Source organism: Sorex fumeus, unplaced genomic scaffold, assembly GCF_029834395.1.
Source record: "Sorex fumeus unplaced genomic scaffold, SorFum_2.1 ptg000010l, whole genome shotgun sequence".
Taxonomy (NCBI): Eukaryota; Metazoa; Chordata; class Mammalia; order Eulipotyphla; family Soricidae; genus Sorex; species Sorex fumeus.
The window spans coordinates 24,548,188-24,565,017 of NW_026606067.1; the positions used below are offsets into that span (position 1 = coordinate 24,548,188).

At 52.7% G+C, this 16,830-nt stretch overlaps 1 protein-coding gene and 2 non-coding genes across 5 annotated transcripts; all 3 read left to right on the forward strand.

Moving 5' to 3' along the window:
* The first annotated feature begins 437 nt into the window (after positions 1-437).
* ANGEL2 (angel homolog 2) lies at positions 438-14,749 on the forward strand. Of its 3 annotated transcripts, none has more exons than XM_056110783.1 (9): positions 438-513; positions 2,260-2,585; positions 6,492-6,748; positions 8,357-8,426; positions 9,600-10,021; positions 10,930-11,056; positions 11,537-11,594; positions 12,556-12,719; positions 14,347-14,749. In XM_056110783.1, the coding sequence occupies exons 1-9, from the start codon at positions 455-457 to the stop codon at positions 14,496-14,498; spliced, it is 1,635 nt and encodes a 544-aa protein (XP_055966758.1). In that variant the 5' UTR covers positions 438-454; the 3' UTR covers positions 14,499-14,749. The 3 variants fall into 3 exon arrangements, with proteins under 3 accessions (XP_055966758.1, XP_055966759.1, XP_055966760.1); XM_056110785.1 differs by lacking the exon at positions 438-513 and adding an exon at positions 3,388-3,632 and having other exon boundaries at positions 2,448-2,585; positions 14,347-14,746; XM_056110784.1 differs by lacking the exon at positions 14,347-14,749 and having other exon boundaries at positions 12,624-12,705.
* LOC130020191 (small nucleolar RNA U2-19) lies at positions 6,821-6,896 on the forward strand. Its single transcript, XR_008791966.1, has one exon. It is a non-coding gene; the product is annotated as a small nucleolar RNA U2-19 (small nucleolar RNA).
* Positions 7,009-7,076, forward strand: LOC130020190 (small nucleolar RNA U2-30). Its single transcript, XR_008791965.1, has one exon. It is a non-coding gene; the product is annotated as a small nucleolar RNA U2-30 (small nucleolar RNA).
* Positions 14,750-16,830: the final 2,081 nt, after the last annotated feature.

Genomic DNA, 16,830 nt, shown 5'->3' on the forward strand with positions numbered 1-16,830 from the left:
CTGACTTTACAAGTCACAGGGTCTGATTAGGGGAAATGAGTGATTAGCAAATAGGGGAAGGAGAGCAGAAGGAGAAGTTAAAGATGAATGGGAGTGCTTCTGGAGCACTGTGGTGGTGTTTCTCAGTCAACCTAAGCTCCTAGCAGCAGAGGAGAATGGACTGACCGGTGTTATGCAACACCAGGGACCGAAACCGGCTGGGCCGCGTCCCAAGCCCTTTCCCGCTGGACTAGAACTCGGCTCCTGCTCCCTGCACCTTTAGCTTCTGTTTCTTTAAGACCAGCGGCGGTGCTTTGCCCTTTTCAGGAATGGCCGCCCTGGCTTCACACGCTCTGCGCAGGTGCGGCCCGTGACCCCGCGGGGACCCAGATCCCAGGCTTCCGCGCACAGCCTGGGCCCGGCGGCGGCCGCTCCCAGCATGCCTTGCGGCGGCCCGGCCGCGGCGGGGAGCGCGATGGGCGCTTGGCGCTGCGTGAGGAGGGGCTACGGCCGCTGCGCGGCGGGGCCAGGCCGGTCAGTGGGGCGGGCGGCGGCCTGGGGCGGCGGGGGGCGGGGGTGGGGTGGGGCGGCCGGAGATCCCCGCGCCCCCCGGGCCTACTGCGGGGCCGGGGGCGGCCGTCGGGGGTTCGGGCCCTGCCGGAAGGGGCCCTCGGGGGACCGCCTGGCCTTGACGCGGCGGTCTCGGGGTCCCGCGGGCCCTGCGGGGAGCACCTTCCCCGGGGAGCACCTTCCCCGCGCCCGAGCCTCCGCCGGAGCGGCCGGTCAGGGCGTGGCGCCCCCGCGCGGGTCCACGCGCGGGTCCGCGGGTCCTGCCCGCGGATCTGGCCCCGAGGGCGGCGGATCCCGGCGGGTGGGCGCCGCCTCGCCCGGCCCCCCGCAGAGGCCGACTTTGCCGTTGAAGGGGCCGCGGCTCCACCTGCCGACCCGCAGGAAGGTGTTTGACTTGAAGTCCTGATAGGTGTGCGCCTTCCTGCCCGCGCTGGTGTCTGGAAGCCGGTGATCTGCACTGATCCAGGCTTGGGGGGAGAGTGCGGACAGTGCTCGCCGGGACAGTGCTCGCGGGGACCACAGCCGGGGCAGCCCGAGCGCGTGTGGCCCGGAGCTCCAGAGGAGGGGCTGGCGCGGGAGAGGACTCCGCAAGGCGCGCAGCCAGCCCTTGTCCCGCTCCTGGCTGCTTCCGGTCCCTGCCAGCGGCGATGCCTTAGTACCACCGGGAATTGCCCCCCAAACAAAAAAGACTGGTTAGGAACATTTCTGGTTTAGAACACGTCTGGTTTGGGACCGACCAGAGTGATAGTACAGCAGGTGGGGCACTTGCCTTCCACCCGGTAAACCCAGGTTCTATCCCCAGCACCCCGAGCACCTCCAGGAGTAACCCCGTGAGCTTTGCCTGACGTGGCCCCCAAAATAGCCCTTTTCTGGTTTGTGACCTACTGGGGCTGGGCGTGTAGACCCTAATGACACTGGCACATCCATCGTGTGATGCTGAGGTCGAACCTGGGCCTTGCACTGGCCTTTGGAACCAGTTCCCTGGGCCCAGACCCATGTTGGAGGAGAGATTTCTCTTTGAATTCCATTTGTCTTCCCTGTTTTTTAAATCTTGTGTTGCACGTCGATCTCATCTTGTCCGTTGGGTTTTGCCAGAAAGCTTATGGGGAGTGGGCCACGTCCAGTGGTACTCAGGGCTTACTCTTGGCTGAGTACGCAGGGATCACTCCTGGCAGGGCTCAGGGCGCCGCTTGGGGTGCTGGGGATGGAACCAGGGTCAGCAGCATGCAGGCCACTCGCGCTCCTCTTGCGGTGCTGTCAGTGGCGGAGTTGTCTCTTAGCATTGCATTTTGGAGTACAGCTGTTGTGTGGGCAGCCTAGTGAATTCTGTCCATGGTTTGGTTTTGTTTTGTTTTTGCATTTTGGGTCACACCCAGCAATGCTCAGGGGTTACTCTGCACTCAGGAATTACTCCTGGCAGTGCTCAGGGGACCATATGGATGCCGGAGATCGAACCCAGGTCAGCCGCGTGCAAGGCAAACGCCCTACCCGCTGTGCTATCACTCCGGCCCCCCGTCCATGTTCCTAAGTATGAGTGTCACTCGCCCTGGGATAAGGAGCGCATTCAGGAATCACCGGGAATGGTCACATCAGGCTGCTCTCCCGTTCTCGGTCCTTCACAGATGGGGCTTTCCCCTGAGGAAGCAGGCGCGGTGAACAGGAGAGGTGCCACAAGAAGTCTGCCTGTTCTCCTGTCTGCTCGCCTTCCAGATCCCCCATGCTGCCACGTGTGCAGAGGACTGTGGCCAGAGACTGGCCCGCACCGTGGGAGGACCTGCAGAGACAGTGCTGGCACAGACACATCTCAAGCTGCATGAGGTGGCCTGGGCATTATTCCCGCTCCCCATACCCCTACCTGAGCAGCCGCCATTTCTCTCTGAACCTGGCACGGCCCTGCTGGTTTGAGTCAAGAAGTGAGTTCCAGCCCTGGGGCTGGCGAGCTGACGCCCTGGGCCGCCCCTCCTGGTTCCAGCTCTCTGGTTACATCATGAATCCTGAGGGAGGGGTGCCTTCATCCAAGCGGAGGAAACACCAAGGTAAAGGGGCCCTTGGGCTGCGGTGCTCGGTCTTGACTTGAACCTGTGGTTTTCTCTTTCAAGAAGTGGGGAGGGGCCACGTCTTACTTGGTTTTCATTTGGGGGCCGTCTTGGTGCTGCTCCTGGATTGCTCCTGGCTCTGCTCAGGGCTCACTGCTGATAGGACTTGGGGGCCCTGCAGGACAGGGAGCAAACCCCAACTCCAGCATGCCCCTTGCATGCACCCTGTCCATTGAGACGGCTTTCTGGCTCAAGAGCTTTTTCGTAGAATCCAGTGTTCCTTCTTGTCTTCAATTGTGGCGTATTCCTGGCGCTAACAGTCAGCGTGCTGACTGGGAAAGGAGCGGCCAGCAGAAGCGCAAAGCCTAGGATTGCCCTTCTAGGCCCGTGTTGCCAAAACAGGTGCTTAGGTGACTCAGATACCGATGGGCGCGATGCTGTCAGCGGCTGTGGAAGAACCTTCAGTTTCATGGTTTCCTTTCTAATGCTGAGTTCAACTGAGACAGAGATCGCTCAGATAGGAGCACTCCTGGGTGAAAGGTGTTTTTGATTTGCGTTTCTTAAATCTGCTTCTGGAGTCTGTAGCTAGAATGTGGACAGTGTGCATGCAGGCTTCTCTGTTCTGGGGGGACCCACAACCGCCGTGGAGGTGAGAGGGTGATGTGGCTCCACGGAAGGGCTGTCACCCTGCTGGCTTCACGGACATTGCTGTGGAGGTGGTGGTGGCCGTGCTGCCAGTTCCAGTGACGTTGGCCTTCAACCCGCTGGGACTGTGCCCTGACTCTGTATCCGTTCTTCCTAGGTGTTGTGACTCAGGAACATGCTCCTCGCTAAGCCATGTTTGTGACTTCCGGTGTCTCGCTAACACTTTCCCGTCGGGACAACAGCATAACTCAGTTGCCTGTCACTGTAAAGTGGCCTGGGAGGACTTGTGCGATCTGCTCATGGCTTTTTACATAGGCACCCTAAAACCCTGGCCAGGCGCGCGCTCTTTCTGACTCACCTGCCTTGTCTGCGGTGGCCACCTTGCTCCTCCTGACATGGAAGGTACATGAGCTTTTGTGGTGTCACTTTGTGCTCTGAAGTCTGTAAGGCCAAGCCAAGCTTCTTCATCTCATCTTCCATGCGACCCGACCATTTGAGCATATTTTCTCTATGTTCATGACGGCAGCGTGTTGTGAGGCTTGTCTGTGTCATAGCCTGGCCCTCAGTCGGTACCCCAGGGACTGTTCACCACATGGAAAGGCCTGTCCCAGCGCTGGACATTTGAAAGTAGCGTCTAGTCTGATCACAGTTATTCAGAAAGTGAAATTGAGAAAAAGAATTATTGACTTAATTAATATTCTTCATTGCCAAGACTATAAAAAACCATTTTGGTTTTTTTGGGTCACACCCGGCCGTGCTCAGGACTTACTCCTGGCTCTATGCTAGGGATCACTCCTGCTAGTGCTCAGGGGACCATATGGGTGCCGGGAATCGAGCCTGGGTCAGCTGTAGGCAAGGCCAGCACTCTCCCTGCTGTGCTGACACTCCGGCCCCATAGAAATCTAAGTGGAATCTAAGTGTCTTTTTTTTTTTTTTTTTTTTGCTTTTTGGGTCACACCCGGTGATGCTCAGTGCTCAGTGGTTACTCCTGGCTTTGCACTCCTGGCGGTGCTCAGGGGTCCATATGGGATGCTGGGAATCGAACCCGGGTTGGTGGCGTGCAAGGCAAACGCCCTACCCGCTGTGCTATCGCTCCAACCCCCAGGAGTCTAAGTGTCGTAATGTCTTGATATGCTTTGCTTCTATGTATTTATAAGACAGTAGGAGCAGGTTCCTAGAGCTTCATCTTGATCGTATTTTAGTGTGGTCACCTGTGTCTCGAGGTGATTGCCTGTGTTTCCTCTGTAGGCCTCAAGCTCTTCCACATTCAGTCTCCATGTGAAGGGAGACCTGGTCATCTGTGTCTGCGGCTTCCCCGGACAGTCGCAGTTTGTGAATGAATGAATGAATGGCATCCCAGCTCTCGGTCTGTTCTGCCGTGCTGGTACAGTCAGCCTTAGCTCTTGGCCTTGGGGCTTGGATTCCCAGGTGCAGGTGGGGAGGGGCAGAGAAGGAAGTTTCCTCACAGACACAGGGCAGGCTGTAGTTCTGTAGTAGTCGAGGATTTGGGTGGTTTGGGTTTTTTCCCTTTTGGGGTCACACCTGGCAGTGCTCAGGGTTAATTGCAGGTACTATGCTCAGGGGACCATTTGCAGTGCAGGGAAACAGGTGGGGATGAGCTTCCCACTGTACTGCCTTTTTTCTTCCCATTTCCTGAGCTCCCGGCACCTTCGGGGTATCCATCAGTGTCCAACTCCCTGTCCATCTGAGACCTCACGGCTCATGGAAAGCTTCCTCAGCACTGCTAGGACTCGGAGGGCTGCATCGTCTCCCCGTGCCAGAGATCATGACTCTTGGGAGTGCTCTCTTGCCTTTACTTTGAGTGTCCCCGCTCCTCAGACAGGCACACAGCAGCTTTCCTCAGTAGGGTTACTTCATGGAATTCAGTGAACTAAAACCTTTGTGCGGGAGAGAGAAGCCGGCGTCAGACTTGGCGTGTCTTCTCGTGTCGTCTGGCCAGGCCAGCGTCTTGGTCTGTGTTCCCAGCTCTTATGTATAGTTTTGCCCAGACACTGGGCTCTCCGTTTCTCCGAAAGCTCCCCTTTTTTCTTTCCATGTTTCTGTGGCATGTTTCTCTTCTTCTTAGGAAGAGTACCCTGCTCATGGGTGAGTGCGAGGGATGATAGAAAGGTGATTTCACACCCTGCACAATCCTTTAGGCATGTACGGGCCGCACGGCTGCTTCTCAGGAAGGGCCCTGTGCCCTGGCCATTCACTGGGCAGAGCCAGCTGAGGGACAGACGCCCCAGCTCTCTCAAGGCCACACTCTCCCTCCCAGCCCCTGGACTGCCGCTGTTCGTTCCTATGGGTGTCATTGGCCTACATCAGTATCATGACATCGAGTCATTCCGCCTGCTGCCATCTTACACTCTTGACTGTGCAGCTAAATTCTTGGTGACAGTTGCTTTGTGACGACCACTCACTAGTAGACAGCAGAGGGTCCCCTACTGATCTGGCCTCCCATGTTGCATCTGTAAATAAACAAATAGCACGCAAACCCCACCCCCACTGCCAACTTCTGCTGAAGCTTGTGCAAGCACCCCCCCCCACTCCTCCTGCCCCTGTTCTCCTAGAACCCCACCAGGAGTGGCGTCACCCACTTTGGGGAGCTTGGATGTGCAGGTTTGGTGCGGTTATGCGCATCCTTGCGAAGTGCGTTCATGGCACACTCTCCCCCACCCACATCATCCTTTTGTGGCGGGTTCGAACTGGGGCTTCCTGCTTGAAAATCTTGAGGTTGCCCTGAGCTCTGCTCTGGCCTGTGCAGCCGCCAAGTCCCCCCACCAGCTGCTGCCCAGACCCTACTCTGAGCTCCACCCTGGCCTGGGCAGCTAGCAGATTCCCTCTGGCTGCTGCCCTGAGCTCCTCCCTGGCCCAGGCAGCCAGCAAGTACCCCCTACCCCTGCCACACCCTCCCTTGCACACTCCCTGACCACTGCCCCGACTCTGCCCTGAGTTCCGCCCACACCCCCTGCTATTGCCCGGACTGTGCCCTGAGCTCTGCCCTGCCCCCAGCAGCCATGAGTGTCCCCCACCCCCACCCCTGCCCCAGACTCCGGCTCAGTCCTGTTGCTTCACTTCCTCGGGAATTGGGAATCACTTTGGTGACACTCTGGGCCCTCAATGCCCTCACTGTTGCCCCAAGACAAACATCTAGTTATTGTCTGAGGGGATTTTGAGGTGAGGAAAAAGACTGTCCATCCTAGAAACTATCTGGTCAACTTTTTGTTCATTCTTATTTTGTCCTCCATATTTTAACAGGCGTGATAAAACGGCGTTGGGAATATATATGTAATCATAGTAAAGAAAAGACAGCCATGAGCGTGGAAGAATGCTGCAAGCCCACTTGTGAAGACAGTGAGGGCACGTTTGACTTCTCGGTGATGTCCTATAACATACTAGCCCAGGACTTACTGGAAGACAATTCGCACCTCTATAGACACTGCCAGAGGCCAGTATTACACTGGAGCTTTCGCTTTCCTAATATCCTGAAAGAAATCAAACATTTTGATGCAGATGTAAGTGCAAAGTAACAGAATTCCTCTGTAAGGAAAGGTGGGTTCTCCTCTGAGATCTGCTCCTGGGAAGTGGATCAATGATGAAAATAGCCAAATCTGAGCATCAGGAGGCTGTGCAGCCTGCCTGACGCGTGATCTAGTTCTGAGAAGCAACAGTGCAAGTGTTTGTGTGTGTGTTGGGGTGGGGGGGGAGACTGTGTGTGTGTGTGTGTGTGTGTGCGCGCGCGCATGTGCGTGCGCGCGTGGAGACGATCAGTTCTGAGCAATGATGAAAATGTTTCCTACTGACCTTTATTACTATGAAGGATCTACACTTGATCTGAGCTCAGAAAAGAACAGGATGGGTTCAGTGATTTGTTTGTGACTGGCCGACCCCTTTTGTGGGGGGGTAAGAAAGATGTTTTCATATCTCAGTGGAAGCGTTCATAAAAGGTGTCATGGCTTCGTCACTTGCTGATAGTTGTTGGTGTAACGGACCTATAACTTCTCACAGAATATCCAAAAACGTAGCCAGGTGGAGCTCAGCAAGCCTAATGCCCTGGGTTCAGTCCTTAGCACCAGGGGAAGGAACGCAAACCAACAGAGAGTTTGAGGTATTGAGTAGTTTTGAGACAGGGACTGGTAATCTAACCGTATTTACTGAATTTAGATAACCTTTGCAAAGCATCCCCCGAGGTCCCCTGGGGTCAGCACCAGAGACTGTTCTTCGGGCCTCTCCCCCGAGCGCATCTCAGTGGCTCATCTCCTGGCTTTGCTGCCAGGCTCTCTTGAATATGTTTCCCCTTCTTCGCTCCCTTCACATCTTCCTAAATGTTTCAGTAAAAATGACCTGCTGCACTAAAAAGAAAAAAAGAAAGGGCAAGGGTCTGAGGAGGGGGTCATCAGCAATACAGCACTGCACGCACGTGACCTCAGCTCCATCCTGTCGTGCCTGACCCCCCTCTCACCCTCACCAGCACCACCAGGTGTGGCCCCCGCAACAAAGGAATACAGTCTGTGATTCAGTACTAATTAACACGTCGTTATGCCTTTCTGGGAAATATCCTGATACATTAATTATAGGGAGAGAGAATACAATGGGTAGAATGCTTGCCTGCTCACGACTGACCCAGGTTCAGTCCCCAGGACCCCATATGGCTTCCCTCCCATCCCATCAGGCCAGGAGTGAGCCTTGGGCACAGAGGCAGGAGTAAGTTCTGAGCCCCGCCAGAAGTGATCCCTGAGTGCAGGGCCAGGAATGAGCCCTGAGCCCCGCCAAGAGTGATTTCTAAGTGCAGAGGCAGGAAGAAGTAAGCCCTGAGCACTGCCAGGAGTGGCCCAAAAGTAAACCCCAAAAAGGACTGGCTTTGCAGTATGGAAGAATTTGAAATGTAAAAGGCCAGGATCGGGGTCCTGGTGACAGGTCTGTGTGAGCAGACGGTGGGATCAGAAGCTGCTTTGGTAGGGTCCATTTGGGTGTAGCTCTCACACAACCCTGTGCTCCGCTTCAGCTGAACCTGCCCTGCACGGTTTAGGGTGACCAAATCCTTGTCAAAAGGCAGAACCTCTAGAAAACCAACGTGTGTTCCCATCACTTTGTTCTCATTCAAGCCCATTTTTTCTTTTAAGGTGCTGTGTTTGCAAGAGGTTCAGGAAGATCATTATGGAGCAGAGATCAGGCCAAGTTTGGAATCACTGGGTACAGAGTGACTTTCGTTTTAACCACATTTGCTTTTGAAAAGTTTCGTGTTAAAGCATCGGTTGGTAACAAAAATGCATGGTGCATTTGGGGCAAAATCTTATTGTGGGGAGCGTTTCCCTCCCCCCGTTCTGTGTTAAGGGGTCACTGATGCTGGTTTGGCTGGAGGACCATATGGGGTGCGGGGGGTCGAACAGGTGTCAGCTGTATGCAAGGGAGGCACTGAAGCCTCTGGACTGTGTCCTATCTGGTATTAGGACAAAAAACCATCTGACTTTTGAAAACCCAAACCCGTTGCAGAGGGGTCAGGAGACAGTGAGGCATTTCAGGGACACGCTTTTGCATTTCTACCTGCTTCTAATTCATGGGGAAGGAGTCAGTCTCTGGAAACTTCCTTCCCAGAGGACCTGACAGTTCTGAGCTGTGTGAGACCCAGCCCCTTTGGGAGTATGTCACTCCACACAGGCTGCGCATGACCGAGAAGTAGGTCCTTGGTGGCTGCGGGCAGCCGCTACTCTTCGCTCAGTCTGCAGCAGGGCTGCTATGGCCTGTGGGCTTTTGAGGAAAGCAGGCTATTGGGTAGCACTGGGTGGCGGGGTCTGTGAAATCACCAGAGAATGGCCTGGTTGCCTTCCTTACTCTCTTGGCAGCATGGGGAGGTTTGCTTCCATCAAGAAATACTCTGGCAGAGTGCTTATTGGTTTGAGGCTGTCTGCTTCTGCCGAGACGCACTCCCGCACAGTCGCTTTTGGTCCCAGTCACATGCATTCCCGACTCTGATCCCAGCGCCTGAGAGTTTGCAGGTGGCACCTGGTTTTTGTGCCATGTCCACTAGTGTCCAGGGGCTGCTCCCAGCCCTCTGCCTCTGGGACCAGGTCACTCTCATCAGTGCTTAAGCCCACTGGTTCCTGGGATTCATTGAGCGTCCTGAATGCAGACCCAGTGCCCAGCCTGCTGGTCCCTGTAGCCCTTACTTGTTGGGGAGTGGGGGAGCGGTGGCCCACAGACACTCGGCTGTGCCAGTGTGTTGTTTGCTGGCCGTGCGTGGCCTGCTCCCTGCCCAGAGTTGGCTCCCTATTCAGGAGACAGGCAGCTTCTCATTCTGAGTGTGAAATCGTTTTTTTGTTGTGTGGGTGGGCCACGTCCCGTCTACAGCTCCTTGCTCACCTGCAGGGTATCACTGTGAGTACAAGATGAGGACAGGACAGAAACCAGACGGCTGTGCCATCTGCTTCAAGCACTCGAAGTTCTCCCTCTTATCGGCCAACCCTGTGGAGTTCTATCGCCCCGACGTCCCCCTGCTGGACCGCGACAATGTGGGACTGGTGCTGCTCTTGCGACCCAAAGTCCCCCGCACTGCCTGCCCTGTGGTGTGCGTGGCCAATACACACCTGCTCTACAATCCCCGGCGAGGAGACATCAAGCTGACGCAGCTGGCCATACTCCTGGCCGAGATGGCCAGTGTGGCGGCGCAGCAGGACGGCAGCTTCTGCCCCATTGTCATGTGTGGTGACTTCAACTCTGTTCCCGGCTCTCCACTCTACAGCTTCATTAAAGAGGGAAAGCTGGATTACGCAGGACTTGCCATAGGCAAGGTGAGTGCTGGTCTGGCCTTGCCACTGTTTGCCGGGAGCCCCGGTGCTCTGCGTAACAAGGAGTCATCTCTGTGCTTGGATGTGTGTCCCCTGGGCCAAAGCTCAGAGCATGAGAGAAAACAGCAGCAGGGGTGACTGCCTGTGCCCAGAGGGTACTGTGCAGTCGCAGGGCAGACTGTGTAAAGGCGGCAGCCAGCCACCAGGTTCATGCCTGTGTGTGCAAGCGTGTTGTCATGAGCTCCCCCACTGTGCCTGCTTTACGTGATTTGATAGTACTTTGAGCTCTTGGCCACCACCTTTTAGGGGATTGTTGAAACAATACAAATATTGGGCTGGGATATTACTAGTGACACATTTCTGTGAGGTCCTAGGTCCCATCCCTGGCGCGCGCCACACACACACACACACACACACACACATACACACACACACAGAGTTCTAGGGGAGCTGGAGCAGTAGTACAGCAGGTAGGTTGCCTTGCAAACCCAGTTCAATCCCTGGCATCCCATATGGTCCCCCGAGTCTCATCAAGAGTAATTCCTGAGTGCAGAGCCAGGAGTCACCCCTGAGAAGAGAAAAAACAACTCTCAGCATTGATCTTAGTGTTCTGTATAACGGGGTCTGTTGTGCAGGTAGCACAAAACGAAACTGAGCAATATTCACCTAGAGGTGATCATCTCATTGTCCAGATTTGTGAAGTGTGCAGAATCATTATAAAGCATCTTTGAGTAAGATGTTGTAAGCATGAGCAGACACCTGATGAAATGGATGGTCATAGTTTCCATTCTTGGTTTTCCTTTGAACGAACTTCCCACAGCGTGAACTCAGGTTCCCTCGTTGCAGGGACCTGTTTCCACTGAGCCACTTGAAGTCTCCTCATTGAAGGAACTTGTTGACATTCTGTGTAGGTCTCTGGCCAGGAACAGTCTTCCCGGGGACAAAGAGTCTTAACTATCCCCATCTGGCCCCCAAACCTCGGCATCTCCCAGAACTGTGTGTATGAGGGCCCCCGGGGTCAGCGCACGGAAAAGGCAGGTGAGTGTCTACGGTACTTGGGCATCTCGAAAGGGAGACCATTCAGCATTGCACATTTGCATCTGAAGATGGCGGGGTGCCCCTGCGAGCTGCACGGGGAAGGCGCCTGCCTTGCAGGTGCCCACCTCAGTCTCATCCTGGGCACCACCTACCCCCAAGAAAGATCGTTTGCTAAAGTTCATTGTTCAGAAGTAGTTTTGTTTGAGTTACTTGGAAGTTGCTTTGGAACTACTTTGCTTTTTGGTTTTGCTACTTCTGGAAAAATCATAAAAAATTCTAGGTTAAAATACTTACCAAGGCACCTCACTCAACTAGATATGCCCCCCCTAAAATTCTCTAATGCTGTAAACTCATGACAGATCAGCAAAGGGAAAATATTTTAAATAAATGTCTCACGAATCGTTCCTGGAGTCAGAAGAAACTAGTAACCGAGACAGAACACTGGTGGTAGTTCTTAGTGATTTTTCTGGGTTCTTACAGGCGCTGATCCTACACAGACAGAGCTGGCCAATTCAGACCTCATTGGCCCAGCCAAAAAGTAAGTTCTGGAAAGAATAGATGTTGGCCAGTTTTGAGTGAAAAATTATTTCTTAAAAATCTCTTTGTGAGTCTTTGCTTTGGGGCCATAGTGGGCGGGTTCTCGGGTTGGGTGTGTCCCAGGTGCAGTGCTTGGAGGTGGTTCTTGGTGTTGCCGTGATCAGACTCAGAGCCCTGTGCAGAGTATCCCTCTAGCCCTTTGAGCTGTTCCCTGGCCCCAGAATTCTGGCTCTTGAGTCCAGAAGACCTAGTTCCAGTCCTGACTGGACTATATTTTTGCTGTGATGGGTAAAATGTACACTGGGTTTAGTGTGGTTGGGTTGGGGGCCAGAATGACTGTTAGGGGGTGATTATTGACCTTGCACATGGCTGACCTGGGTTCAGTCCTCAGCACCACTGGTTGTAGTCCAAAAGCCAGGTCACATTAGAATGTGATTATTGAGAGCCAGAGCAGTAGTACAGTGGGGAGGGCATTTGCCTTGCATGAGGCCAACCCGGTTCGATCCCCAGCATATCATGTGGTTCCCCAGCACCACCAGGAGTAATTCCTGAGTGCAGAGCCAGGAGTAGCTCCTGAGCATTGCCAGGCGTGACCCTCCCCCACACCACCCCCCCAAAAAAGAATGTAATTGTTGAACTCCCTCACATTCTACAGTCTTGTTTGTAGGTTTTGATCTATTTAAATAAAACTTGTTCTGATATTTGGCATTAAAATTTTCTAAGTGGGTTTGGAGGTTTTTTGTTGTGTTAACACTTTTTGGGGCTTTACCTGGGCCTGCTCATGAGTCCTCTTTCCGATTCGGAGCTTTGGGTGACCTGTGGTGCCAGGTAAGACCCAAACCGGCTCAGACCAGCTCCCTTCACGAGGAGTCTGCACTCGCCCTTTGAGCCATTCCTTGCCCAGATTAAACAGGAGGAATTGTGAAGACCGCAAGAAAAAAAATCCTTTCTTTCCCGTTCAGATCCTCCTCCCGTTTACAGCACCATTTCAGCTTGTCGTCCGTGTACTCTCATTACGCTCCTGACACAGGTGTCCCTGAGGTGACCACCTGTCATTCGCGCAGTGCCATAACTGTGGATTACATCTTCTACTCCACCAGGAAGGAAGACGTCTCCCGGCAGCCAGGTACAGAGCCAGGAGCTGGGGACAGGCTGCCAGGTTCCCAGGGACCTGAGAGATTGGTGGGTGTTGACTGAGGCCATAGCCGCGAGCTGTGTGAAGACGGGGGCCAGGTGGTGACTCCCCAGGGCAGAGTCCGTCCTCAGCGGTGCCTTCCAGTCCCATTGGCCTGTGCGAGCGCACTCCCGGGGGCAGTCAGGCCTTAGGGCAGGGCACGTGCCCTTTCGGGGCGCCCCATGACAAGCCTTTTTGCCATTGTACCTGTCATCCCTGTGCTGTCACTCCTGTGGTAGCTGCTATGGTGTTGGACAGGAGTTCGCTCAAAATGACTAGGACTGGGGCTGGAGCCATAGTGCAGCAGAGAGGGGTTTGCCTTGCATATGGCCGAAAGGGCTTGATTCCCAGCATCCCGAGCCCTACCAGGAGTGATCCCCGAGCACAGCGATAGCTACGTGTGAGCCAAAAGATGAAAGTAAGTGTACACATGCATATGTCCATAAAATCACTAGAAAAGGGAAAATACTCCAAAAAGTTCATTATGCAGGCAGCTTTTAAAATTTCTGGTTTTGCCCTTTTTGCTTGATTTTGCGGTGTTTTCCCCTCGCTTCCCTTCTTTCCTTCCCCCCCCCCCCCCCCCCCCCCCCGAGCTCACCCTAAGGCTGTTCTCCAGATACCAAGCTCACCTGAAGGATGCTCTCGTGGCTGCTTTTCCTCTCACTCCTGCCTCGGCCCTTTGCCCCTCTTGGTATGTCATGCTGGGAATGATCGCTAGGTGGCAGCAGTGCACCACCAATGGCATCACAGATGACAGTGCTTGTCATCTTGCTCATGGGCTGATTTGATTCTCAGGGACCACAGCTCCAGTTTCCTTAGCTCACGTCCTACTCACTTGGGGCCCAGCTGTCATTTAAGCAAACTGGACCCTATGGCAGATTTTTTTTTTTTTTTTTTTGCTTTTTGGGTTACACCCAGCGATGCTCAGGAATTACTCCTGGCAGTGCTCAGGGATGCCAGGGAACAAACCCGGCACGGCCATGTGCAAGGCAAACACCCTCCCCACTGTGCTGTCACTCCAACCCCACAGATAAACTTCTTACCAGGTGTCTATTCTCCGTCAGCAAAATGCTGCATTGATATTTCTATTTCATGCACTGTAGCACTCTGTAGCACTGTCCTCCTGCTGTTCATTGATTTGCTTGAGCAGGTACCAGTAACGTCTCCATTGCGAGACTTGTTGTTACTGTTTTTGGCATATCAACTTCGCCACCAGGAGCTTGCCAGGCTCTGCCATGTGGACGGGATACTCTCAGTAGCTTGCCGGGCTCTCCGAGAGGGATGGAAGAATCAAACCCGGGTTGGCCACAGGCAAGGCAAACACCCTACCCACTGTGCTCTGGCTCTGGTCCTCTTCTATTTCATAGTTTGGAAAATATTTAGAGAAAATCTCTGAGGGCTAGGGTGTGGCCCAGAGATAGGTCCCACGCGTCGTGTCTAAGTCCAGCCTCACATGAGCTCCTCACGAGCCATGCCCCAGAGCTCACGTGAGGCAGGTGCTGTATCCTCAAGAGGTGATTGTACCTCCAGAACCCTGTGCCACCTCTCACTCTTCCTGCCGTACCTCTTCCTGCTGTAGGAGCGGAGGTGACCTTGGTTGGTGGCTTGAAACTTCTTGCCAGACTGTCCCTTCTCACAGAGCACGACCTGTGGACTGTCAACGGACTCCCCAATGAGCATAACTCCTCCGACCATCTGCCTCTGCTGGCCAAGTTTCGGCTTCAGCTCTGAGTCTCTGTGGCTCTGGGGAGACTTTCCTTTTCATTCTGGAATCTTCTCTGTAGAGCGTTGTTTTGTAAGAGTTTGCATGTTTATTTTTGTGCTGTGGAGCATCTGCAGTTGTGTTAAATTGTTTGAAAACAGACTCAAAATTGTTTGCAGCAATTTTCTAATGATGAAAAAAATATTTTCCTGAAAAGTAGGATTTAAATGTTCTTTATTGTAAAAAATAAATAAAACGTAAATATTTTTTATTCCGAATTCCAGTAAAGTTGACGTTGATTTTTAAATTTCTCGTGTCTCCTTCCTTTGCACAGGGTAGCACAGGGAAGCTCATGGCAGTTCCAGGCTCTCGACATCCTTTGCCTCCCCAGCGGCCTGAGTCTGTTGCGCCCTGACTGATTCTGGCCTCAAGAGTCTGATCAGCCAGTTCCAGGGACCTCTCCCGAGTCCTGGGCACACCTGTCCTCTGACTGGTGTTGGATGAGGCCCCTTTTCCCAGCCTTGACAGACACGAAGGTGGCCCGGGGCAGGGGCAGGGGGCAGCACCCAGGCCCAGCCAGCTCTTCCCTCTCCTGCTGCTTTAAGGAGACGCCTGACGAGCGGTTTCAGACACAGAACCAGTTCTGCATGTTTATTTTACTACAGTGCTCACTGGGGACAAAGACTGTTTTGCCTCAGAAGTTCGAGGAAACCTGCCCCACAAACTCTAGTGCGGAGATGCCACCTGGAGCGTGCTGGGGGCAGTGGGCAGCTGAGCATCGAGGGGCGCTGCATGCGGGGCCAGTGCCTCGCCCGTGCTGACTCACCAGTGGCCATGTTAATTTCGAAAACGGGGTCTGCCTCTTAGGCAGTGTGAGGAGTGCTGGCCTCTGCTCGGGGGGAGGGGGGAGAGCAAGTCCCAGTCCTCCTCCACAAGTTTTCAACTATAAAAAGTAAAACTTGGTGGCAGAGCAATAGTACAGTAGGTAGGGTGCTTTTTTTGCACACAGCTGACCTGGGTTCCCAGGTTCAGTCCCTGAAATCCCATACGGTCCCCCAAGCCCTACCAGGTAATTCAGTAGAGTCAGGAGTAACCCTTGAGCATCACAGGTGTGGCCAAAAAGCAGAGCGGTCAAGGGCCTGGGGAAGTAGATGGGAAGTCATCTGCCCTTTGTCCCTGTCAGTGCCCAGTGAATGGCAACACTGGAGTGCGTGTGCTGAATGCTCGGTGGAAGGGTTCGAGGCGAGAGAAGCTCACAACTGCCGCTTCTCATCCCTCTGCTTCTGGCAAGAAACAGCAGTGGCCAGAAACACGTCAAGTGAGATGTGTCAAATCAGAGTGATGTTAAGATGGTTTAAAATGATAGGAAAGTGGGAGAAGCAGAATTTCATCCAGCTAGGTGTGTAAGAAAAAGGAAATCAGTTCATTTCACACTCCCAAAATTAAACAGTCCAAGTTTCCAGGATGGTTTTATTAAAGTCCCATGCTATGTACAAACATACAAGCGGTGAGAAAAAAACATGAACTCGAAACATGCATTTATCTGGTATTCTCTAAAATACCATTGTACAAGTTTTCATTTTACTTAGAAAAATACCCACTAAAACAATCACAGTTTCTTTTGAAGATAAAAAAAAAAGATCAGCCAGAACAAAGTCTAAGAGAGAAAGAAGATTCTGAATTGTGTGTCAAAAAAACTGTACAAGGTTGTACATAAAACTATAGCTTACAAAAGCCTGAGTATTGTAAGATACTGAATTAAGATCCCCAAAGTTCTATTAACAAGATCTATTAATAAAATCCTTAAGAAATGATCGACTTAGAAAAAGTGAAATGCTCATGATTTCATTTTATAGAAAATACTAAATATCACTTTCTGAAATAAAGTGTACTCAAAACAGCACAGTCTGTAGTTTGAAATCAAGATTTCTGTCCTTCATTTAAACTTTGCATATATTGCCCATATGGCTAAGCATAAAATTTCCATTATTAACTTTTTAAAAACTACAACTCATTTCAATCTTATTTTTATCCTAATTGTAGCAAATTTTAAACCACTTGGGAGGTAAAAAATGGGGTCTTATTTTTATTTTTGCCTTATGTAACTGAATGGCTAGAATTTAAGCATGTGATGCCTTTCCATGTCTCTTAGGAATTAACACGCCAAAAGCATCTAAGTTAAAATTTAGAAACATTAAATAAATTTTCATGTTTCTGTTGCTCTCTGTAGATAAATGAATCAACTAAAAGTATATTTACAAAAGGTTACTAATTCGATTATCAAGCCAGTTGGCAGTTTTAAGGCTTAAACAGCATTTGGAAACCGTTTCCATTATTTCAGCTAAAGGCCCTGCAAATGTT

What these genes read in the sequence shown, in the direction of transcription:
- ANGEL2 (XM_056110783.1), top strand. Translation starts at nt 455, where the DNA reads ATGGGCGCTTGGCGCTGCGTGAGGAGGGGCTACGGCCGCTGCGCGGCG. An exon ending in CAAGCGGAGGAAACACCAAG is followed by an intron (nt 2,586 to 6,491) that starts GTAAAGGGGCCC and finishes ATATTTTAACAG; the next exon opens with GCGTGATAAAACGGCGTTGG. An exon ending in GCCAAGTTTGGAATCACTGG is followed by an intron (nt 8,427 to 9,599) that starts GTACAGAGTGAC and finishes GCTCACCTGCAG; the next exon opens with GGTATCACTGTGAGTACAAG.